Source organism: Etheostoma spectabile, chromosome 11 (assembly GCF_008692095.1).
Source record: "Etheostoma spectabile isolate EspeVRDwgs_2016 chromosome 11, UIUC_Espe_1.0, whole genome shotgun sequence".
Taxonomy (NCBI): domain Eukaryota; kingdom Metazoa; phylum Chordata; class Actinopteri; order Perciformes; family Percidae; genus Etheostoma; species Etheostoma spectabile.
This window is the reverse complement of record NC_045743.1, coordinates 3,824,880-3,850,937: the sequence shown is the minus strand read 5'-3', so window position 1 is coordinate 3,850,937 and position 26,058 is coordinate 3,824,880. Positions and strand designations below refer to the sequence as shown.

At 39.5% G+C, this 26,058-nt stretch overlaps 2 protein-coding genes and 1 long non-coding RNA gene across 8 annotated transcripts; 1 reads left to right on the top strand and 2 right to left on the bottom strand.

Moving 5' to 3' along the window:
* Nucleotides 1–1,560: 1,560 nt before the first annotated feature.
* On the bottom strand, nt 1,561–16,536 carry slain1a (SLAIN motif family, member 1a). Its single transcript, XM_032529657.1, is given in 10 exon segments — nt 1,561–2,458; nt 3,367–3,700; nt 3,843–4,031; nt 5,913–6,257; nt 7,465–7,614; nt 7,825–7,935; nt 8,781–8,888; nt 12,442–12,578; nt 15,921–16,021; nt 16,023–16,536. Coding segments are annotated over 10 exon segments (1,902 nt in total). The 5' UTR covers nt 16,374–16,536; the 3' UTR covers nt 1,561–2,382.
* Nucleotides 16,537–16,937: 401 nt separating this feature from the next.
* Nucleotides 16,938–25,973, bottom strand: scel (sciellin). 6 transcript variants are annotated; one of them, XM_032529660.1, is made up of 25 exons: nt 25,728–25,973; nt 24,531–24,562; nt 23,607–23,679; nt 23,251–23,313; nt 22,982–23,053; nt 22,861–22,893; nt 22,650–22,697; nt 22,286–22,321; nt 22,046–22,108; nt 21,895–21,963; nt 21,608–21,676; nt 21,447–21,500; nt 20,900–20,956; nt 20,743–20,796; nt 20,604–20,645; nt 20,438–20,512; nt 20,286–20,351; nt 20,151–20,189; nt 19,308–19,376; nt 19,131–19,181; nt 18,969–19,031; nt 18,800–18,871; nt 18,035–18,143; nt 17,454–17,556; nt 16,938–17,341 (listed from the first exon to the last, which is right to left on the bottom strand). In XM_032529660.1, the coding sequence occupies exons 2-25, from the start codon at nt 24,547–24,549 to the stop codon at nt 17,325–17,327; spliced, it is 1,416 nt and encodes a 471-aa protein (XP_032385551.1). In that variant the 5' UTR covers nt 24,550–24,562; nt 25,728–25,973; the 3' UTR covers nt 16,938–17,324. The 6 variants fall into 6 exon arrangements, with proteins under 6 accessions (XP_032385551.1, XP_032385552.1, XP_032385553.1 ...); XM_032529661.1 differs by having other exon boundaries at nt 20,286–20,348; nt 25,728–25,972; XM_032529662.1 differs by lacking the exon at nt 22,650–22,697.
* On the top strand, nt 19,289–20,175 carry LOC116697988 (uncharacterized). Its single transcript, XR_004334090.1, has 2 exons — nt 19,289–19,378; nt 20,142–20,175. It is a non-coding gene; the product is annotated as an uncharacterized LOC116697988 (long non-coding RNA).
* Nucleotides 25,974–26,058: the final 85 nt, after the last annotated feature.

Below are 26,058 nucleotides of genomic sequence, written 5' to 3'. Positions count from 1 at the left end.
GAGTGTGGCTGCAGTGTTACTAGGGGAGATTCATCATCAATAACACACTACTCTGTTAAACATTAGTCACTTTAGCTCAAGGGTCCCTTGTGGAGCAAACAATTGTCACATTAAACCACTCTCACCTGCTACCAGATAAACAAGTGTACAGTGCTACAATTAGAATCCTCATCATCAGATTTGAGAGAACTCAATATGGCTTATCAGTAATTAAAATGCAGTTTGCCCTTCAATATTTTACAACCTTGGACAATTAGAGTGAATGGTCTTTAACTTCTAAATTGCATGTGGGGCTAAAACTTAGTTGCCTTAGGATATACAGTATGTATTTTTAACTTAGCATCTTGACTCATTAAGTTACTGTTGAGAGAAACTGGTGACCAATGTTCGGTTTTTAGTCACCATTAGAAGTTTAGTCATGGACTGTCCATAACAAACATCATGTTCGAACATAGGGATGCTCATAGGTGTATGTGGTACCAGAGCACCCTAGGCCAAAGGTCAACGATTGATTTTATAATTGTTTCAACTGATCTGAGGCCGTATGTTTTGGGCACTCAGGTGAAGTGAGGGGCGGAGCTGTCAACTGATCACCTTCTAGTGTTGAGTTAGGTCAAGGGGTGGGGGAAGACTCTGGACAGACCTGGTAATCCCAAACGGGTAGTGCGGGAGCTGTGGTCTTAGGGTCTTAGGTGCCTCAAGGGGCTGACCTAAGAAGGAGTCTTTCCGGGATATGTTATCCCAGAGGACTCCGGTGGCATTTGCAAGGCACCGACGGGCCCGAAGGGCTGCAGCCTCTGCCGTGACAGAGGCAAAGCAGCGGGTGTGGGAGAAGTTCGGAGAAGGACTTTCGGTCGGCACCAAGGTGCTTCTGGAAAACCGTTCTTCACCTCAGGAGGGGGAAGCGGGGAATCATCCAAGCTGTGTACAGTAAGGATGGGACGTTGTTGACCTCAACTGGGGAGGTAATAGAGCTGTGGACGAAGCACTTTGAGGAACTCCTTAATCCAGCTGACATGTCCTCTGTGGTAGAGGCGGAGCTGGAGGATGATGGGGGGATTGTCGTTAATTGCCCTGGTGGAAGTTGCTGAGGTAGTCAAACAACTCCACAGTGGGCACAAAGCCCCAGGGATTGATGAGATCCGTCCAGAAATGCTGAAAGCTCTGGGTGTGGAAGGGCTGTCTTGGTTGACACGTCTCTTTAACATTGCCTGGAAGTCAGGGACAATGTCTAAGGAGTGGCAGACTGGGGAGGTGGTTTCCCTTTTCAAAAAGGGGGACCAGACTCGTTCCAGGTGAGGGTTGGCCTCCGCCAGGGCTGCGCTTTGTCACCAATCCTGTTTGTAATATTTATGGACAGGATATCGAGGCGTAGTCAGGGTGGGGAGGGGTTGCAGTTTGGTGGGCTCAGGATCTCATCGCTGCTTTTTGCAGATGATGTGGTCATCTTGCTTACTCAAAAAGCACATTACTGACAAATTACTATTATTGGAGTCACAAATGCCATCTGCAGTTGATCATTTAAACCACCATGTGAACTAACTCGACAAACAGACAAAATATTTTGAAAGGCTTTTATTCACTTTAAAAATTCACCTCCTTTTTTAAGTCTGGTCATCCATAAAAAGCATTAGGGCTCTTTGTGCAATATCATTGCAGCGATTATGTTTATCAAAGAACATTACAAATTTCAGCGCTTATCTAAACAATAAGGAAAATAAAAGGTAGTCGTGTGCTCTTACTTTAACAAATGTCATACTTTACTTAAGAAACAAAGCAAATAATTTACTTTACTTTTACGTTAATCATAATTCTGATAGTAAAAGTGCTACAAGGTCCAGCCAATAAATATAACATGGATTACACTTTTTAACAGGCACAGGATGTAAAATTCCAGGTTCAACTTCATATCTGACACTGAAGTCTGACAAAAATCAGTAATTGCTAAATTAGTCAAATCATTAAAAGCATATGCAAAAGCGTGGACTATTTCTTTTCCTAAGCTTTCAACTGGAGAGACATTTTCATTCTATCAAATGAAAGCCTTAACTATCTACAATGACAAATAAAATTTAAAAAAAAAACACATATCAAAGAAGATCCAGTTCACATTTAACAACTGATTATCGGAATATTGCCAGGATGTTTCATAGTGTGTCAGTCTGTGTTTTAGCAGGTAGTAATGTGAAGATCCAGCCTGCTGGACCCATACTGTTCTCAGTCTCTACTTTGTTCTTTAGTGAAGAGTAGTGCACTTTAGAAATATTAACAGTCGCTCTCTCTTGGGTCACAGCCCAAGACTGGGCCCTCCTGACAGCAACATTTAAGTCAGTTGGGTCCCATGCAGCCTTACCCTGTGAACCTCTTGAACTTCATTTGGGTTCAGTAGCAGCCATCTTTCCAGCTGCCATCCCTCAGGGCACTCAGGGCAGCCACACTCTTTGGTGGAGTCAGCAAACTGTAGACAGAAAGAAAGAAATAAATTAAATACCTAAATGAATTAACTGAACAACAAAATGCATCAGCCCCTCATGAATCATAAACAAACTGATTCAGTGTGCCTTTCAAAAATTAAATATAGCACCTCCCTTCAGGACAATCAGTGTAAAGCTATAAACACCTGCGCTGTGTCCCAATTCCAAACTACATATACTGTATTAAGTTTGGTCTATAAAACCTTACAAAACAATGAAAAAGGCCCTTCTCAATACCGTAGAGCACAAGATGACGTCATTAAATTTCCTGTTTGTAAAGACCAACAGCTCAAAGCCCCAAAATATTAAATTTGGTATAATGTAAGACCAAGAAAAGCCAATTATTGATTAGTTTTCTTTCAATCAATTAATTAATTAATTTACAAATAATACAGAATATACAATATATTAATCTTTATAGTATACTGTTTTTGCTAATAGTACGTAAAATGATCATTAAACATATTTAACCATTTTCATTCAATATGCAATGTCGGACATAAATAAAACTGCAATTTAGAATGTAACTTAAAATTAACAAAGAAACAGTAAAATGATATTCTAACAACTGTTATTGTTTAATTTTTATTAATTTTTTCCGTAAGGTGTTCCTGGAGCTGTTTCACGACAGCATCAGCTGTGAGTAGCTGCTCCAGTTATTTTGTGCATTGCATTGTGGGAGAACAGTACATGCAGAAATCAAGATTTTTTTAGTACTCATACTGACTATTTTGAGAACACTTGCCACTTTGTTATGGATTTGGGACACAGCTCTGAACCCAGTTTCAAAATATATAATGATGTATAAGTTTTTCAGCATAGACTGAGATGAGATGTCAATACATGGACACAGTTACATTAAACTCACTTTAGTTAGTATAGCTGCCCTTACCTGCGTGTAGGTTGGGCGATTTTGCTTGCACGTTGAACTCCACTTGTTCCTACAAAGGAGGCTGGGCGAGGCAGGGAGCTGCGAGTGACAGCCGTTTGGTTGGCGATGGCTTTTAGGGGCTGCGGTACCAAACTGCTGCTCGGTTTGAGGGACTGAGGCAGTGCGGCACTGCTGGGGATGGACTGTAGACTAATGGAAGTGGACAGGGAGCTGGAGGTGGGGCCCTGTTGCACTGTGGGGCTAACGTAGGCTGTGGCTTTTAGTGGGTGCCGGGGAGTGGTAGGGAAGTTTCCCACGCTCTGGACTCGCTGAGTGAGCTGGCCTGGGGAGGGAACTGAAACACAGCAAGAGAGCAGTTAGTTGAAAGTAAGATACCGAATTGCAATTAGAGCAGTTCAAATTTCAACATTCACTCATGAATAAAAATGAGCTGTGTGCGGCTGATTTATTCATAGCCTAGAAGAAAAGAGTCTTACTGGCGGACTGAAGTCGTGCAAGCCCACTGGAGGAGTCAAAGCTCTGGCTGCTCCGGAGGGAGGATATTGTTGGTAAAGAGGAGGGACCATGGGAGGGTGGGTTGACAGGGGAAGCCAGGCATGGAATGCTGGGAACACTGGGCATGCTGGGAGCTCGGATTAGGTTGGGCATGCTTCTCCGTAGCTTGTCTATGCAACCGTATCAACAGACCAGATCAGTTATTATAGGTGTTGACTCCATTTGGAGCTTTGAAAGTTTTTCACTCACATTTCCAACATTAAAGATGCAGTAGGTAAGACTTATAAACTAACTTTCTGTCATATTTGCTGAAACTGATGTTTGAGTAGAACTACATTAGGCAGGAAATTTAAAAATTTGCAATTTTGCGATTTACAAATATCCACAGCTCCCTGTTCAGATGCGCCAATCAAGGCTGGGGGGGGGTCTAACTGCATGTCAATCTCTGCACACGCATTCATTCTCCATTGTCGGGGGAGGGGCTTAAGAGACCGTTTAGCTAAAAGGAGGGGATGTACTAAGAAGTTGTGGATGTTCAAATTCTTTGGCTAAGTCCTTGATCTGTACAATCATACCTACAGCACCTTTAAAGGAATAGTAGACATTTTGGGTACACAAGTCACTGCTGCCGGCCATGAAACAATTCTGCACATAACCTCATGTAAAACAACAACTTGCCTTTTTTAACAATTTGGTTTTTGTACCAATAAACAAACAAAGATATAACGTGTTAATTTGTGAGATTTGGAGGTGCTGGTATGTGGATTGTGTTACCTGTTGAACATCGCCAGACTAGCTGTTTCCCTGTTTCCAGTCTTTAAGCTAAAATAAGCTAAGCTAACTGGTAGCTTCATATTTAACGTACAGACACAAGAATGGTATGAACAGGGCCTGAAGTTAACTTTTTTGACCACCTGCCACAGTTACTTTTCACCAGTCAGTTTTTATGTCTCATAAAAATGAAAAACAGGAATTGCTGTGTCTCTATGATCTTATCCTGTCCAATTCATGGTAGCCTACTCGTGGACATTGCGCCGTCATCACATGCTGTAGTAGGGGGGCCCGCCTTGATAATCCAGCATGAAGGCATAATTTAATATTCTGGGCTGGGAAACACATTAATATGATTTGATAAAGTACTTATTGGACTTTAATTTATCATTGCACCTACAATAATGCATCTGTCCTCAATTTAGGTCATCCTATACATCTCATCTGCGGTATTCGCTGCATCCACCGTGTGTGTGTGTGTATGCATCAGTCCCGGGAGGAACGAAGCAGCGGCCCCACCCGCTGCAGCAAGCCAACAGGATTGAAATACCAGCAACTTTCAGCGACTTTATAGTGAAAAAACATTACATTTTACATTAATGTTAAAATGTGAGATGTTCAAGTGACACATATCTTGTCTTCATATCAGTAACACAGAAATTAATTTGAGCTGTTGGTCAGTGCACGTTGGCTGCACGTGGGACTGCTGGGATTGTTGCAAGTAATGAAAATGTGATAGGGGGCATTTATGTACAGTAAGGATGGGACGTTGCATTTGGCAGGTGGTCGGGTGTTAATTTCAGGCCCTGGTTATCAATCTTGTCATCTAAATCTCTTCAAAAAAGCTAACCATATTTCACTAAATTTCCAAAACTATTTGTCCTATTCCATTTGCCTTAATTGAATTAAAAATACATAGCATGTGGAAGTCCAAATAGGGAGAAGATTTCAAAATATATGCTCTTCATCATGACAGTCAAATCTATTTTAGACTACATCAGTCATTTATGCAATTTAGTACACTGACATACTGACCCTAACTGAGGATGCTTAAATAAATCCTGTAACCAAGAGCACTCTTTAAATCCTTCTTGGCACACACAGAAATTGTCTGGTCAGAAATTAGGGACGTCTGGAAAACAGGTCATTCTGTCAAGATGCTTTCAGTCTGAATTAGGACATTTATATTAATTTCACTAGAAAAACATAATCTAAACCCTTGTAGTCACATCATTATTTAGGAAGTGGACACTTGGACAAAGAAGTCAATCAACACTCACCTGTGCTATTCCTGTATAGTGTGTGGGCTTCTGAGGTCAGGCTGGAGGTTCCAGAGTACTGGGAGAGTCCACTGAGTGAAAACTGAGGTGTGATTGAGCTGCGCCTGCACTCTCTGATACTGGAAAAGGTATGAGAATGGGGCAGGCCGCCCCGCTGCATAGACCCTGTGCGGAACAGTCGAGGCTGGGGAGGTGGGAGCTGGTCGTACCCCTCGTCCTCATCCTCATCCTCATCCTCCTCCTCCAGATCCATCTCACTGCGCCTGAGGGAGTGCAAGGAGAAGCTGGAGCTGCGACGGCTGGCTGTGGCGGTGTGTGAGGTAGAGGCGTAGTCCTGTCGGAGACCTATAGGGTGACAGATTCACCGATTTAAAGCTTTTATCTGTGGAAAACATGAACCTGAAACTCATATTATGTTACATTCCCTCATCCATTATTCAGTTAATGAATCGGTACACCAGATGGATACGTTTCTTCTGAAGTCTCCTCAATAATTAGACAACACTAATATAATACAATACTGCCAACTCAAGTTCACCTGTTCAGAGGTCAAACGTGTATCTTAGTTTAAGCAACATCTATTATCTAGATTATTATAATCATCTAGAAATCTCTTTTAAGTTTCTCCAGAAGGCTTTGCATCAGTGTTTTATTATATGGAATTCACTTAGGACACAAAAATGTATAGAGAAAAGTATAAATACACAAAAGAAGTACAAAATAATACCGTAATTTCCACCAAGAGGCAAGAATTTAAAATTAAATTTAAACACCGCCTGGAAGAGGACTTAAAGTCTAAAGTTCTAAACCCCAATTACCAGAGATGTGGACTTGAGACTTGGTGACTTGGACTCAAGATGACTTGAGTCACCGTTTTCATGACTTGACTTAACAAAAAATAAATGACTTGAGACTCGACTTGGACTTATAAGTTAATGGCTCATGAGTTGACATGATGACTCAGATTACTTGCATTAATTCATAAGTTTGAATGTTAGCTGTTGTGGGTACAAGATCCGCTCTGCTTGCATGAGCCATCCTGCGTATGCGCTAGATGTTTGCGCATGCGCAGATGATAATCATGATATACGATTTATGACACTGCACGATTTGTTCCACAGTAGCGGTCTGCCGTTAGCTAACCACTAGCTGACAACTTGATTCAGTCTAAAATAACGTTACTCAAACTAAACACTAGGAAAAGAAGGCTACAGCTAGACTTTACAGTAATTAGACAAGTATTGAGTGTTTGTATGTTTTAACGGTTATTTTCAGTTTTGAGGGACTTTTACATGCTGTCTCAGCTAGTGGTTAGTCAAATTAGCTGTTAGCTACCATGGGACAGACTTTCTTTTGTCTATGGGAACAGATCGTGCAGTGTCGTAAATCCTGGTACATCATGATTATCATCGCATGCGCCAACATTTTGCGCATGCGCAGAACGGATCGTGCAGGCGGAACGGATCGTGTACCTACAGCTGTTATATTTTGTTTTCTGAAGCTGTAGTTTACCCCATGTATCGCCTGCAAGACATTAAGATAGTCGACTCACTCTCCTCCTGAAGTCGTGCCATGACCTCCACGTCTGTCATGTCCTGCAGTTTGTAGCCCATAGAGATTGAGTCATCTTCCAGCTCTGAGACACCAACCTCACTGTCCACGGAAGACTGGGGGCTGATTGCTGCATGTCGGCGACCCATGTCTAGAACACGCACAGGAGAGCCACATCTATAAATTTCACTCGATTAGTTTTAAGGACTTGCATGTGATACAGGCACTTAACAACACAAAGAGAAGATGTTTCCATAAACATATTACATACAGACTCTGACGTGTTTGTAATCATCACAACAGATGGAACTGCAGACATGAATGACAGAACAGAGAAGGCGTATTGTCAGTGAGGTCTTACTGTGGAGAGCAGTGTTTGATAGGAAGGTGGCCGTTCGGTCACTGCGGCTGCAGCTGGCTCTGGCTGGGAGAGTCGGCTGGAGAAAAGACTGAGCAGATGATGGCAATGGAGCTTGGAAGAAGAGAAACGCACAGAAAAAAAGAGAGTGAATCAATCACTGAGCCTTAGCACGCAAATCAAAGCTCAACCTAAACTCACTCACATTTGTGTTACTATAAACTATGGATGCACAGGAAGAAAGTTTTTTTTCTGAGGTTTGAGCTTGCTTGTCTCCGTCCGTCCAAGGCTTTGACCTGATAATCTTTTCCATGGAATCTGCTGTAATCTGATTGTAAACTGCAAGTAACAGGTTGTTTAAGAATCTGGGTTATGTTTATACAGTAAGCTCGAAAAAACATTTTGGAAGCAACACATGCTTTTGGCTCTATGTTCTTATTTCTTTGGATTAGAAATGTAGTGATGACTGCGAGGTTAAATGGAAGAGCCGTTTTTAATTTGAGCAATGAAAATTATTATTTTAGGCCAAAAGTTTAATATCTTAAGTTTGTATTTTTATACATTTTATTTATCAGAACTTTAATATATGTTGATGTTCCTCTGTTCTGTTGTGACAATAAAACAAATTATCATATTATTTTAGTGAGAACTAATAAATAACTTAAAATAACTAATGTAAGGTAATCTGTTTATGTTTTGTAACACGTTTCTGGATTTAAAAAATATATATATATCGGCCGATGTATCGGCATATCAGATTTTTATTTTTTTAAATGTTATTTGATAAAGGACCAATCGATCTGAATGACATAGTTACTGACCAGTTCACTGACAATCAACTTATCAAATCATCGAGTGTTAGAATGACTCTTTTGTGGTTAGCAAGAGTTATTTGCATGTGTAATATAAATATATATATATATATACTGTATATATATATATGTGTGTGTGTGTGTTACCTGGGGACTCGGTTAGTGCAGCAGGTTTAGTGTAAGGCAGGACGGGGCAACTGAGGGTGGAGAGCCCCTCTATACAGCTGTATGGCCGGACTCCTCGCCATCGCTTAGCTGGACACAAGATTGTAGCGAAGGACATGTTAGTCTGATTGCTTTACCATGTCAGAATCAGAATCAGAAATACTTTATACTGTAACACACACATACACAAACAACCCCACACACATAGAGTACATCAGTTATAACTCTGGCCAATTGTTAATCTGCTTTTTACAGATCAGTATTAATGTTTTAAATGATTAGGTCACAGCTTGGACGAAAGAGGCTGATACAGTAAGACGAGGTTTAGCATACCACCGCAGCTTAATGGGCTAAACTACAGATTTTTTTGGAGGGATCTTAGGATAAGCAGGGATTGTGCATGTAGGCTACATCCCATTCCCCAAAATCAGAACTAGATCAACTAAGGTCTACCTTGGGTTGTGGAGGTTACAGTTATACAGTACTGCTTAAAAATCCTAACATGTACTTTTCAATTTGCTTAAAGGAGTCATCCCAAAAGGATTAATAAAGAGAAGTCTAAGTCTATGTCTAAGTAAGGGTTTATTAGGTGTAACGTATGGCTTTAATAATAGTTAAAACATAAATAATTAAGTTTCTAGTATCAGTATCAGTAGTAAACCACTGACATGGAAAGCTTGACACCCACTGAATTTAGGTTGCAAAGCTTTGTCTGTCAGCTCAAATATTGTCCTTATGAACAGCTTAGTAATAATCTATTGAGCCTTGATAAATAACAATTAGTTACAACTCTTAATACAGTATGCCCCATTAGAAAAGGGTACTGTTTTTTTCACTAATCAATGCTTGCTAGCGATGGCTAAATTTGGCTTGGAATGACATGACTGATATGTAATGTGTGTTCAATGTCTAAACACCCCCTGACATTGGAACATTTGGCATTCCTGACACAATTGGGCTCAACTGCTACTGGATAAATCTAGCATTCACAGCAAGTAACACACACACAACAGCTAGTGGAGCTCAGAGACAAGGAAGTATTCATGACCCAAAGGAGCAGAGCCAAACTTCACTGAACACAGCTTTTAGAGAAAGAAGAGGACCTTGAAACCCCCCCCCCCCCCCCCCCTCACACAGACCACACACACACAAACACACACACGCTCACACACACACACACAAACACACACAATTAACATCCAAACACTAACAAATTTGCTTTAAAGCATACACACAGGCACGTACACACTGTATATTCTCTACAGTACAAGAGTCTTTTGTACAGGCTGTTTGAGTGGCGAGTGCTGAGCAATTCTGCTTCAAAAACCCAGTTAATGTAAGCATGGTTTCTATGGCAACCATAGCCCTGATCATGCATGAGTGTAGAAACTGCAAAGCACCAAATCTCAAAAACTGTGTCAAGCAGCAAATGTTATGTAGAAGCACATTAGTATCCTGGTTATGAAGGGTTTTTGACATATCCTGGTTATGTGTTAGTACACATGAACATCATATCCTCCAATATGCTGTGAATTGTATTGTAATTTCCCTTACGGAATTAATAAAGAATACATTGTTATAATTATTTTTAAACCGGGGTATTGTGGCATGCAAACACTGTATCCAGGTCTGCCGTTAGCGTAGGTTTGTCGTCAGCTTGAGTTGTGTTATTTTAAGTCAAAAAAACAACAAAATATGATAAGTTATGTAACAATAGTCTACATACTTGGAAGTTAAAGTGGTAATACAAAGTGGTAATACAGTATTTTACTGTTGTCTTCCATTACTGATCATTCAATGTAGAAGAAAAATCCCGCTAAAATGACAGATCAGATGGATGAGTCAAGGCATCAGCACCCTGGCCAAAATTATAAGCATGTACACAAGGAGCTAAATAACCAGGTTTTACTATGTTCCATGTAAATTTTCCAGTATATTCTATAAATAATCAAAACCAGGATAATACTCAAAGCCAGCATACTACTGTACATGTAAATATATTTTGTAGGAGACATTTTCTAAAGAGAGGTCAGTGTAATATTTTTTTAATATCTCAATTTCTGGCTGTGAGGGGGATCATGTGGACTATTTATTGGCTGGAAGCAGTAACTTCCTGCCCACTCCCCGGATTACCTGCCAGGCTAGCTGTCTCCTTGTTTCCAGTTATTTTGCTAAGCTAAGATAACCGACATGACAGTGGTATCAATCTTCTTATCGAACTCTCTGCAAGAAAGTCCATCCATCCATCTTCACACGCAAAGGAGCAGTGGCTCTACTCCAGCTCCTCTCGGACGACTGAGCTTCTCACCCTTTCTCTAAGGGAGTGCTTAAGTTGAGTGCTGAAGGTCACAGGCCGATGACACCATCAGGACCACATCATCTGCAAAAAGCAGCGATGAGAACCTGAGCCCACTGAACTGCAACCCCTCCCCACCCCGACTACGCCTCGATATCCTGTCCATAAATGCTACAAACAGGATTGGTGACAAAGCGCAGCCCTGGCGGAGGCCAACCCTCACCTGGAACAAGTCCGACTTACTGCCGAGAACCCGGACACAGCTCTCGCTTTGGTCATACAGAGATTGGATGGCCCTGAGAAGGGACCCCCTCACCCCATACTCCTGCAGCACCTCCCACAGTATCTCCCGGGGGACCCGGTCATAACCTTTCTCCAGATCCACAACACATGTAGACGGGTTGATCCTCTAGGATCTTTGCGAAAGTGAAGATCTGATCCAAAGATCTGAACCCTCCTTTCCAGCACCTTGGAGTAGACTTTAGGGGTGGCAGTAGCTCATTCAGTAGGGAGTTGGGTTGGGAACCAGAGTGTGGACTTGTAGCTCTTGAGCAAGGCACCAAACCGCCAACGGCTCGGGGTGCCTTTCCATGGGCAACCCCCTCACTCTGACATCTCGCCATTAGTGCACGTATAGGTACTGAGTATGTGTGTGTCATTCAGGCCTGTGTGTAATAACAACAGATTATAAATTCCCCTTTCGGGACTAATAAAGTATACATTATTATTATTATTCCTAAAATACATTCCTTCAATATTGAAAAAACATGAATTTGAATTTTAAATAGATTTCTTTTTAATATTTCAACATTTAAAAAGTCAATGATGGAGAATGCGTGTATGTTGAATCACTTGTTGGTGGTGCAGTGTAATGGTACCGGTGCTACTTTGACTAAAGCTTTATAATCCCCTCTACACTGTTTGCCACTTAACATGGTGCAATGCGATTCAACAGCACAGCATGAATTCCTAAAAATGGGATTGTGTGTTTTATATCAGGAGACTAGCAAATCTCTTTAACTGATCTCAATTGTTCTCTGGAGATACTGGTATGTGTAAATGGGAGTCATTCCAACTACCACAGAAAATTATCACCATGTGGGAAGTTGGCTGAGGTACTTAAAAACCCATGAATTTAAAGAGAGTGATTTAAATGGTCAAATGGTTGGAAAACGAGTGAGCTGGGTACAGAGAAACGCTCCCACGGCTCAAAAACTGCTGCTGAAATCCTTTTGCACGTGGAGACATGTGTCACAGCTTATGATCACATGTCAGCAGCCAGAGAGACAGATGTTCAGATGTGGCCGCAGATGAAAGCCGTTAATCTGAGTGGTAAATGCACGGTACCTTGGTCCAGTCTGTGACAGAGGGTCATCTTAGCCAGTTCCACCTCGGGCCCTGGGTGGTCCAGTACCTGCCTGCACCACTTTAGAGGGCTGAGGACACTCTCAACCTGCAGATTGGCTTTGGGACTCACATACAGCCTGCAAAACACAGCACAACCCACAATTTAGTCCTGAAACCTTTACAGCTTATCCCAGAGTGTTACTGTAAAGAAAGAACTGAAGTTAAATAAGATGGAGGCAGCTTTACTGTATATCTTAGAGATCTGGAGGGACAAGAGTTTTACAGTGGCAATATTTCTCAGCTGAAAAAAAAACATTATTTTGCAAGGGTAAACTCATGGCTGTGTAAAGGGAGTGATTTTCATAAAATCCAAATGCCAATTACACTGTAAACCTTTCCAAAAAGAGCAATTGCCATTTTACTGGCAACAACTGTAACCCATTAAACCAACAGTGTATAATAAAAATTCAAGTGACAGCTTCATTCGGTGCAGTGATGTATAGTGACTGCACGTGTGTATGTGACTGTTACAATGAGAGTGAGAGCAATAGCATCTCTCCTCATTGTGGGTGGATTAGTCATTAGGATTTGTCATTTTAGTTATTGAGTATCCAAAAATAACAAATATTCTTTGCTTTCAGCTTCTAAAAAGTGAGTTTTGGCTGCTTTTCTTTGTTATAAATGACAGTGAATTGACAATTGTGTGGTCCTGGATGAAAACATTTATTTGAAGATGCCACCTTGGCATTATAATAGGCAATTTTCACTATTTCCTGAAATTTATACACCAAATAAATATGAATTAATCGAGAAAATAATCTACTGAAAACAACTGTTCATTGCACCCCTAGATACTTGTACCTCAGCCAGACAAAATACTAAATAAATGGAGTTATAACCTGGAAACTGGATCTCCATTTGCATGTGCTTCTGACCACGTTATTAAAGAGGGTAAAACAAGCTAGTTGCTTCTGAATTTTACTTATAATGACAAGATGGTAAAATACATCAATACAATCAAATTAAGTGAGTGTGTGTGTGTGTGTATACTACACTGGAATGATCAATTCTTAACAATAAATAAACTGGGTTGTAATAAAAAATTGGTGTTGCCTACACACCAAGCAACTGTCTTTTTAATCGGCAACTAGGCCATGGTGTTACACAGACTTGAGGGTCAATTAGTAATGTTAAATGAAGTGAGGATATATGCTGCTGGTGCTACATTCGGCTGTGTGCTACATTTTCCACATCATCACATCAGATAGACCTACAATACATTAAGCTGGAAACGGTTCAGCAGTCAGAATGTACTGTATGTGTGTGAGCTACATAAGTCAGCAGATACAGCAGATACAAAGTAGTTCAGCCTGGGGAGAACCACACGACACACACACACAAAGCCAAGCTTTTTGATCACAGTCTAAAGGGGGTCATCGTTTTTAATTTCATCCCAGTACTGTCTTCCCGAAAAGACACGTATGATGCATATACAGGGCCTTCTAGGATACCCACAACTGTGTCAAATCTGTTTTTTGGTGATTTTTCCTACTGTAAAAAGTCTGTTTGCTGGTGTCTGGAAAGGAGAGGAATCAATAATGTAATCAATAAGAGGATGCATGGCAGGTAGCATTTTACTTATGTGACAAAATCATGTGGCATAGTTGATTGTCCCCTGTGAAGAATCTATGTTTCTATATGACAGAGAAAACACAACCACTGCAAATTCACATCACACACATATACAGTGGTGTGAAAAAGTGTTTGGCCCCCTTCCTCATTTCCTGTTCCTTTGCATGTTTGTCACACTTAAGTGTTTCGGAACATCAAACCAATTTAAACAATAGTCAAGGACAACACAAGTAAACACAAATGCAATTTGTAAATGAAGGTGTTTATTATTAAAGGTGAAAAAAAAATCCAAACCATCATGGCCCTGTGTGAAAAAGTGATTGCCCCCCTTGTTAAAACATACTATAACTGTGGTTGTCCACACCTGAGTTCAATTTCTCTAGCCACACCAGGCCTGATTATGCCACACCTGTTCACAATCACGGGATCACTAAATAGGAGCTGCTTGACACAGTAAGGTCTACCAGAAGATCCTTAAAAGCTACACATCATGCCGAGACCCAAAGAAATTCAGGAACAATTGAGAAAGAAAGTAATTGAGATCTATCAGTCTGGAAGGGTTATGAAGCCATTTCCAAAGCTTTGGGAATCCAGCGAACCACAGTGAGAACCATTATCCACAAATGGCGAAGACATGGAACAGTGGTGAACCTTCCCAGGAGTGGCCGGCCGCCCAAATACCCCAGAGCGCAGCGACGACTCATCCAAGAGGTCACAAAAGACCCCACAACAACGTCCAAAGAACTGCAGGCCTCACTTGCCTATGTTAAGGTCAGCGTTCATGCCTCCACCATCAGAAAAGACTGGGCAAAAAATGGCCTGCATGGCAGAGTTCCAAGGAGAAAACCACTGCTGAGCAAAAAGAACATCAAAGCTCGTCTCAATTTCTCCACAACACATCTTGATGATCCCCAAGACTTTTGGGACAACATTCTGTGGACCGATGAGACAAAGTGGAACTCTTTGGAAGGTGTGTGTCCAAGTATATCTGGCGTAAAAGGAACACTGCATTTCATAAAAAGAACATTATACCAACAGTAAAATATGGTGGTGGTAGTGTGATGGTCTGCGGCTGTTTTGCTGCTTCAGGACCTGGAAGACTTGCCGTGAAAAGGAACTATGAATTCTGCTTCTACCAAGAGATCCTGAAGGAGAATGTCCGACCATCTGTTCGTGAAACTCAAGCTGAAACGAACTTGGGTTCTGCAGCAGGACAATGATCCTAAACACACCAACAAGTCCCCCCACCGAATGGCTGAAGAAAAACAAAATGAAGACTTTGGAGGGCCTAGCCAAAGTCCTGACCTTAATCCTATTGAGATGTTGTGGTATGACCTTAAAAAGGCCGTTCTATGCTCGAAAACCTCTAATGTAACTGAATTAGGACAATTCTGCAAAAATGAGTGGGCCGAAATTCCTCCAGGACGCTGTAAAAGCCTCATTGCACGTTATCGCAAACGCTTGGTTGCAGTTTTTGCTGCTAAGGGTGGCCCAACCAGTTATTAGTTTAGGGGCAATCACTTTTTCACACAGGGCCATGATGGTTTGGATTTTTTTTCACCTTTAATAATGAACACCTTCATTTACAAATTGCATTTTGTGTTTACTTGTGTTGTCCTTGACTATTGTTTAAATTGGTTTGATGTTCCGAAACACTTAAGTGTGACAAACATGCAAAGGAACAGGAAATGAGGAAGGGGCAAACACTTTTTCACACCACTGTATATATATTATATATATATATTTTAGATATATATTTATATATATATATGTTGTTGGGGTGGTGTGTGTGTGTGTGTGTGTGTGTGTGTGGCTGCAATAGAATGGTGTATACATTTAGTAGTTACCAGCTATCAGGCTTTCCAAATGGGAGCACGGTGTTGATGTCCAAAAAATCAACCTCATCCAAAACAGTGGTGGCTCCAGCAGCGACGCTGTCCTCCCCAGCCCGCGTCAGGAGACACCGAGCTCGGCTGAAAATACGCGAACGGCTCCTCCGGTAAACATTGGGGTGCGGGGGCACACGGATGCATCTGTGTCGGACTTGAAATGCCATATTTACTGGAGACATTGTCACTCGGACACGCTGTTCCCCCGTACAGACACGACAACGAGGTCTGGAGATGAGGGCCGATTGAGCAATTGTTTACAGCGTTCGCTCTAGTCCGCAATTGTTCGTTTTGCTTCTCCAATTTTCGAACTAATTCCTGGAGCTTTATCACCTCCAGCTCGGCGTTGGTGATTTTATTGTTGCCATTGACGTCTGCCATCATCCGGGGGTTCAACACCTCTGCTTCCATTTGGTAAAAAACACATTGAGAGAGGAAGAAAAGCACGGCCTGCCTGCAGAGGGTCCTATTCAATTCAGAGAGGGTGTCCAGATTTCCCCCCGTCTGAAGCTACCTCACACACGCACACGCACAGACACACACACACACACAGACACACACACACACACACACACACAGATGCTGCTGGGATGATTTGCACAGCCTCAATCTCATTGGTCCGCAGCTTGGAGTTCTCCCATCACACCACTGCACTGAGGAAGTATTTCTCATGGATCCACAATCTCTTCAAATAATAAGAAGTATACATTATTTGATTAATATAGAGTAATTACCAATTTATTGCTGCATAATTTCAATTCAGTTAGTAGTTAGTAGTATTTAATTTTTTTCAGTTTGTTATTTACTTTATTCAAATTAATTACACTGCAGTTCAAATGTTACAAGACAATGTTTCAAGACAATAAAGAGAAATAAAACATACCTCAGATCACCCTTCATCATATGTATAAATAACGAAAGAGTAAACAATGAGGAACAAAGAACAGGGCAACTAAATGAACTGGCACATTAAGATAAAGATATATTGATTGTATTTATTGCACACAGAAAAAGCACCCGGCCCTAAATATCTAAATTTCAATATCTCCCAATATATTTCAATAGTCCCCCAAAGGCTTCAGACTAAAAGACAAGATCAGAAGAGCTATCTCATATTTCTGAAAAAAGAGGTAAATGCAGAGACAGAAATATTATGATGTCAACAACACAGTTACAGATAGCTGCAACGGTGTGTGCATGATTTGACAAATCACATTGTGTAACTTGTCAAAACACCTAGATAAAGCATTCTCAGCTTGTAAAAATGTAAGTACAGGAAACCCCATGTCCCCCAAAACATATTGATAAACAGCAATCTCCCTTTCATTTGTAATAACGTGGATCTCCAGGCTTAGGAGAAACTCAGCGTCGCCATTTTTCTGTGGAATAAAATTAAGAATATTACCTGTTTAGTTCAAGGTGGGTTTTTTTCAGCAAATATTATAAAAATATAAAATAACCTTTCTCATTCTTTTTTATTTTTTTATTTACCTCTGGTGACCTCAAAGCAGCTCTCACAGTGCACCATGCGTTTGTAGATCCACATGCTGTCCCCAGCTTTCATATTACCGAGATTGCTGTTGCACACCTCACACTGCCAAAACATAAACAAAATGAAGACAGAGGAAAGAGATACCCACAGTTCACATCATGTTGCCGGCGTTAAATGTAAAGTACATGTACTCATGGACTATTCACCTAAGTATTTCCATTGATGCAGTTTTAAAATTCTCTAATTTAGAAGGAAAATAGTATGCCTCTTACTCCCATACATCTGACATCTGACTTGTTACTTTAATTAAAAATAAATTTAATCAATTAAATTGAACCCACACAGGTATTTCAATTGGTCTAATTCATTTTGGAATTACCCCAAACTCTACATACTGATAAGAATTTCACAGAAAACGTAAAAAAAAAAGCCCAGGTGTAAATATTTAGATTAATGATGGTAGAGTATATAGTAATGGAGTATTTTTACAGTGTGATATTGCTACTTTTTACTTATATAAAGCATTTAAATACTTTGTCTCCAACCAGTACTTGTTGCTGACTTTTATCAAAAAACTAACTTTAAAGCAGGAGGCGTGGCAGTTGATATTCATGTCATCCAGGACCATTTTTGCATCGCCAGAGAAGGGATTACGGCAGTAACTGCACAGGTCTTTTTCAAGCACAGCCCTGTATGGGACAGAAGTTGATAACATGTTTTAACAGTATGTTTAAAAGTATTGTATCTATGTCTAAGTTCATTCTTCATTTATATTTGATGATAACTATTAAATGGAGTGGCACAAAATTCAGTACAAATATTCATGGTCCCTAGACGAGGAATCCTAATAACTGTGGTGATGCTCTGACTTTACCTCTGGTGCCACAAGCAGTTTAGGCACATTTGTGGTTTTAATTTAAATGTCTTCCCTAACCCCTAACCCTAACCCTAATCCTAATCCCCTAACCCCTAACCCTAACCCTAACCCTAACCCTAATCCTAATCCCCAACCCTAACCCCCCTAACCCTAACCCCTAACCTTTAATCCTAAACCCCCTAACCCTAACCCTAACCCCCTAACCTAACCCTAACCCTAACCCTAACCCAAACCCCAAACCTAACCCTAACCCCTAACCCTAACCCTAACCCTAACCCTAAACCCCCAACCCTAACCCTAACCCTAACCCTAACCCTAACCCTAACCCCCTACCCCTAACCCCCTAACCCCTAACCCTAACCCCTAACCCTAACCCTAACTATGGTGCCACAAGCAGTTTAGGCACATTTGTGGTTTTAATTTAAATGTCTTAACAACTTTTGGATGGATCGCCACGACAATTCCTACCTCTTAGGAGCTGCATACACACTCTTCATCGAGGATTCGCGGTAGATTGAATCTACCATGTCATCTGACCTGCTGTAAGAGTAACACAGATAAGTTTCAAGGGTCTTTCTTTACTCTCATATAATGTCCACCAATATCAAATCCAGCCATATTTAATATAATTTAATACCTGCTGCTCCTGTATGATTGTGAGCTGTAGGCAGTGGGACTGGTGATACTACTGTACTCATAACTATACAAAGACAAAATAAACCACATATGACATGTGAGATTTAGAATGTTACTTATTGTCTGTACACTCAGAGATAATAATAAGAAAATAATGATGTACCTGGAGTCTGGTCTGGAGTAAGAGAAGCTTTGACGGTCACTGTAGTCGTCACTGTGTGTAAATACAGAACAGATTAGGGATAACAGCAAGACTGCCGGCACTCGTTTAGGCAGAGACGCCCATTGCAAAAGTTGTTTGTTTGAATGGGAAAAATGTAGATAATAGTCAAATGATTACCTGGGCTTGGTGCTAATGGTGTAGGAGGTGGTGCGGGTGGAGGGAAGATCTTCAGTGTACGAGCTGTAGCTGTGTGTCAAAGAGGCAGACACAATGTTATAAATACTTTTAAAACTTATGACAATCCCATCAGCCTCTGGCATATTTTGTTAGCATTAGTTAGCATGCTAACAGTACAGTTTGATTGTGTACAAGCCAAACATTCTACCTGCTTAACATCAGCGCTTAGCTTTGTCATTCTGAGCATGTTAGCATGCTGCTGTTAGCATTTAGCTCAAAGTACCATTGTGCCAAAGTAGTTGATGTGTAAAAACGAGTAAAAGATACAAACATCAATATATCTGACCCACATTAAAACATGATGTCTTGTTTTCAGAAAGAACAGAAAGCAACGCGTCAGAATGCTGCTAGCTTATTTGCTCACAGAAAAACCTTAATGCTAACTACAATTAGCATTTAAACAAAAGATAGCCTAACCCCTCTCCTATCAACCTCCCTTAGACCTTTAAAATGTAATTGTGTTCAGGATAATTGAAATATTGTTTGTTGTTTGGTTTTGTTTGTCTCCATATACTTTTTGTAAGCCAAACTTGATTAAAGTTTTAACTAAACTTTAGCAATATTATATTCAAGTCACTGTAAATGAAAAAAATTATGTTGATTAAATAGTAGTTTTATGTGCATTATAAAATCTGTAGAAAGCTAAAATCTAAATGACTAATTTTGGAAATGACAATGACAACACATTATCACTTAATCTGGATTGGTTTATAGACCATCATACTGTTATTTTCTGTAAATGGTTCTTCAGATGGCATCATCCCTTGTAGTCAGCGTGTTTACCTTTTGGAGGATGTAGATGAGAGAGTTGGGGTTTCTCCTCTAAATAGCACAAAAGACAATGTGAGAAGAAACTGGGATAAATATATTATGCAAAGAACCATTGCACCATATCAGTTGTTCAAAACCAGCACTCACCCTTTGCTGCTCTCCACTGTGATGATCTCTCTCTTTGCGATGTTGCTGCTGCTAATGTTGCTGCTGCTGACACAATGACAATGTGATTATTTCAATAACGGGACGATAAAAAGGTTGTGTTTTTCAAAAGGTTATTCACTGAGACAACTCACCTGACAGAAGAAGACAGATAGGATGCAGATGTAATGGATCTCGGCAGGAGAGTGTCATACAAGTCATCCTCGGCTCTGTAAAGACAATAATATTTTAAATATATGGAGAGTAGGAGTGCAAAAGCATATTTTATTCAAACAAATGATTGATAAAGATTTATCTTACGCAGAGGAAGTCTTTGTCATGGTTGTAGTTTGAACACCATTTCTGGAACAGCAAACAAACAGAACAAGACAAAATATTTTTTATCTGTCTGGTAATTAATGTAGGGGTACTGTGTGAATGTTAGTCTGCAGTAACTTACCCATCAGTGCTGCTTTTGACTGTCACAGTCTTAGTACTGGAGACAGTTGTTTTGCTGTGAGGAAGAAAATATACCGTAAATACAGTATATAATTATTGATTTTCTGACATTATTATGAATGTAATTCATTTTTAGGTTTGATGAATGAAAATATCACCTGTCTATGAGTGAGAAATCACTCTTGATCGATGAGGGGATGAGTTTGTTCTCCGCACTGCAAAGAAATACAGTGCACATTGTGAGTAGATTTGTCTTGACACACATCTAATTAGCCTAAATGTCTCTAGAGATAGAGATGAAAATTCATTAAGGGCTCAGTGACATTACAGTATAGGATTAAAACCTTATTGAAGTCAAAGTTTTAAAGACAAGACTAAAATGAGTCTATATTTCACGTTTCAACAAATCCCATGAAACCAAGTACTCTTTGGGTTCGCTACCCTGTCTGTGGCACTCCACCCCAACCCAATTGATATTATTTAATTTGTTGGGGGAAAAACACAATCATTTTCTTAATCAGTTGGGCATTGTAGACTTTAGCATGCATTACTCAAACAGTCCTAAATAGTGCATTTGTGGGGGGTTTAATTTTAGTAGCATTCTAATACACATTTGAGTGTTTTCATCTGGCTATCTTGAATATAATGTCGCCAAGATATTATGCAGTCTGCCCTGCATTGTGCAGACTATTGGATGAAACTCACTTAGTGTCAGTGCTGCTTTTTACTGTCACAATCTCAGTCGTGGAGACAGTTTTCCTGATGTAAGAAAGAAAGCATACCTTATTACAGTATATCATTATTGATTCCATGGCAACATGATCAATGTAATTTATTTTCTAGGTTTAATAAATAAAAAAAATCACCTGTCTGTGGACGACAAATCACCCTTGATCGACGAGGGGATGAGTGTGTTGTAGAGTTTGTCCTCCGCACTGCACAGAAATAAAGGTTAAGTTGTAAGTGATGTATGATAAATAAATTTAAATTGTACTGTGATTCAATACATTTTTGTTGGATACATATGGATATAGAACAAGTTGTTCTACTTTATACTTCAACTCCTCTGCATTTCAGTATAAAACATATTGTACTTTTTACACCATTACATTGATCTGACAGCTTTAGTAATTTCTTAGAGTAATATTTTTACCTCTTGCTTGAAGACTTGACCCGCTCAGTGAACGTCTCAGTCTTGGTGGAACCTTTTATCACAGGGGATCTGCAAGAGAACTAAGTTGTCTTTAAACTGACACAGACAAAATGTGTGATAAGGTGATGCATATTACTCTAATGTTCTCCACCTAAGACTGGTGGTGGTGGTCTCAGTGATTGTGCCGTCCTTGGAGACCGAGGTGGTTCTGGTGCTAAAGGAGAAGAAACATAACAATAAGAACAAATTTACAAAAATGCTCTGGAGTTGTATTTTTCCTTTTCTTTTTGTTGCAAAAAATTGTTGTGGATGTGGTGCTATTTTGACAATAAATAAATACAAAATTACGCATTCTATTTATAGTTCTCTTTTGATTTTTGTATTTACATACCTGCTGGGAGACTCGGACTTCAGGGTTGAGTATGTGCTGCAACAAAGAGGAAGATTATTATTATACAGATGATTTAGATAAAAAGAAATAGTTAGATATTGAATACTTAGTTGTATTATTATGAAAATGATGAAAGGATTAAGTCTTGCTGGAAGGGAGCTTGCTGCTAGAGATTAGCATTATTTAGCTCTGGTTCTGGTTAAAGTTACTGTGAGTGCCTTGACTTGGACAAAGGATTGGAGCACAAAGAAACACTGTTACAACGCTGCACTGGGTGTCTGCGCAGCAAAAATACTGTTTCAATACTTTGGTAAATTCACAGTTTAAGGTAAACTGTAAGGTGAAAAGTAAGGCCAATATCTACCTTTTGGTGTAGGAGGATGAACTCTTACTGGAAGGGAGGGTGTTGTTACTAAAAGAGAAGCATTATTTAGCCACAGTTCTGGTTAAAATGACTAAAAGCAGCCTGCTGAAAATCCCTTGACTTGGATGAAGGATGGAGCACAAGTTAACAGTGCTACAGGGCCGCACTGTGTGTCTGCACAGGAGAAATACTGTATAAATACTGTACCAACCTGCTCCTCAGCTCATCCTGACTTCCGCTGAATCTGCAATGATAGAAATTACAATCAAAGCTTCTGCTCATTCAAGTGTTAAAAAAAACAACTGCTAACATGATGTTTTATGAAATCAGACCTCTTGGAGAGAGCCTGCACAGATGTTGAATTGCTTGTAGTTCTGGTGGTTTTTATTTCTTCACTCTCTGAACTATGAGCAAAGGACAATCAATTATTTATTATATTATTATTATTATTATTATTATATTTATTTATATTATTTATATATATTAAGTAAATTGATTAATGACTCAAAGTATAATTTAAATTACTTCTATTCGCCACTGTAAATTATAGTTTATCATTATATGTCCTTTATTTGAGTAAAGGTTTTAATGTTTATTTTACCCCGCGGAAGTTCCATCAGTCAGGTGCTGGCCTAGAACAGATTTGCCAAAGTTTAAATCGCGGCTGAAGGAGGAAAAAAGGATCACAAATTAATGAACCCATACTTCCAAAGATGACTCAACACTGCATCTTGCAAAAAGTATGGAGAATGACACTTTTTTAAAGATGAAGGTGAACTGAGATATGAACTACAAATCACACCTAGCACTTCTAAAATTTCAATTCAATTCAAAATTATTGTCATTGCACATATCACAAGTGCATAGCAACAACTTGTGGTACCTAGGTGTGTATGTGTGTGTTTCCAGTGTGGAACGTTGCATCTGGGTTTCAGCCATTATGTTTGCACAACTTACTCAATGTTTTCATCCTCATCATCCACTTTTTTGATCCAGCTGTTGTCTTTCAGGAGAGAGGTGCTCTTGACTGCTGTATACACAAGACAAGGAAAACTTGAGTGTCTCCCACTCACATTTTCAAAGCAGTTACACACATTGTGAGCCTGGTAAAGACTTATACTGACTTTATTTAACACAGTAGAGCCTATAAGTTATGACTCATTGACATGTGTCTTTGCAACAACAATTAACTTAAATGTTTGTGGAAAATGAGAATAGCTGAATAGATACAATTGTGAACAGTTATGATTTAATACTGTTTTTGATTGTTCAATTGTCTATTTGCGTCTAAACATCTACAAAATGTTACTGTGACACGTACATTTTACCTTTTAGACTAGGTACTGAAAAATCGCATGGCCAAAAATACATTTCAGGCTTTTAATAATTTTTATTCCATTTATTTTTATTTTTTCCTTGAATTTCAGTCCTTTACATTTCTTTTTTTTAAAGTCAGATGTATGCTCTTATTTTCAACACAGTCTCAATAATATGTTGTTTTTTTAATCAATTTTATTTGTTTTGTTCATTTTTCATCATTTCTATTTCTCCTGCACATTAGTCTCAAATTGTTTTACTGTTTACATTTGTCTTATTATCAGCACGTTCAGTCATCTGTAAGGCACTTTGACTTGCACTTATCTGTATGAAAGCTGCTATAAAAGTTAAAATTATTGATTGATATGCCATCATGCAATTGTTGCACATATTCAAAATTAAAAGATTTTATTTGTCACATGCCAAAACAATATGTACAGTGAAATGCAAGATGTCCTTCTTTTTAGGTTGTGCTAAAAGACTAATGTGCAATAAATAATAATGATTAGAATAAAATGTGAAATAAGAATTAAATATTTGAATGGGATATTTCTATATACTTACTGGAAGAATACCTGCTCATTTTGTTACTTCAGCTGTAAGTGAAAGAGCAAGACGCAAATCATTACACAATGAAACGACACAGTACATTAGCCACTAGGTGGTACTGTGAGACCTTTCAAATACAGTGCATGCCACTTCACCTGAGATCACTGTACAAGCATATGAATCAATGCTTTAATCTACAGTATATTTCTGTATTTTTTTCCCTCTTAGACACTTTCTCATCTGGTTGCTTCTGTGAGCATTTCATGAGTTTGTCACTGTGCCTGACACATATCAACATAAGCTGTTCAACCCTAGACATATCATTAAGCACCTAAACTGGTTTGGCTTGATCTGCACATGAAGTCACACCCACCCTCTATAACACACCTTCTTCCAACACAATATTGTCAGCAAAACAGAGGGGCTTCCGGTGCCATGCCATTAGCTATTCATTATAAAGACCTTGCCCTTTTGACTTAACACACGCTCCAGCACAAGCCTTCCATATCAGGAACCTTAAGGCAGATATCTACAGCCGTGAGGGTTGTTATACTGTAACTGGAATTTGAACATTTGTTGCACAATCAACTGTGGGATGAGTGCCATTAATTCAAAAACACTGTGTTTAGTGTCGGGTTCATCTATATTATTTTGGCTTGTGTGAAGTAGTTGGCCGTAACAGATGTCTTGAGGTAAAATGCTAAAACAGAATGTGTCTTTAAACTTTCTGTTGAGATTTCTAAACTGAAAACAAAAATAAACTCTAAAACTAAATTGAAGGATTACACAGCCATAATCCAAATGTAGTGTCCAATAACACACTGGTTCTGAAATCCGTTACCATCAGTGTTCCAAGTAAAAGGTTCATGTTAAGCTAAATACGAGTTAACAACAAGCTTAGACATAAAATCCTGTGTGCGTATGTGTATTTGATGCATCCCCATTATCAGTAAGACTTGCATTTCCTTCCTCAAAGTAAAGTAATTCAAAACGTAATTTTTTGTAATAATACATCATTACATAATTTACAATATGACTGTGTTTCCATTTATCCAGAATCATTGCACCTTGGTCTTAAAGAACTCTGTATCACACATAAAATCATTACATTTTTTAAGCACACTGTCTTTCAACTAAAATATCATTATACAAAAATATGTTTAGTGTGATCCTGAAACTGACAACGTATTCATAAAGAGAAGCAGTACGTACCTTCACAGACGGCTCTGTGACTTGTTTGGCAGTTAAAATACACTCTTACAATAGTTTAGGTCTTAACACCTGTCTATTGCAGTTTGCAATCACACCCTTGTCATTCCTTCTGCTTTTAACCTTAAGGGAGGAGATTACAAGGCCACCCAAGGGTGTGGCTTCAGACAACAATCAAAGAACACTCTTTCTCTCACTACTTTTTTTTCTCTTTCCGTCATCACCATGCCTTATTAATTCTTTCACTGTCTGTAGGTTGAAAAAAGGTGGAATTGGGTGGAGAGCTGAAGGACCAGCAATTCCACTTCAGCTGTCAAGGAAGCAAAACTGCAAT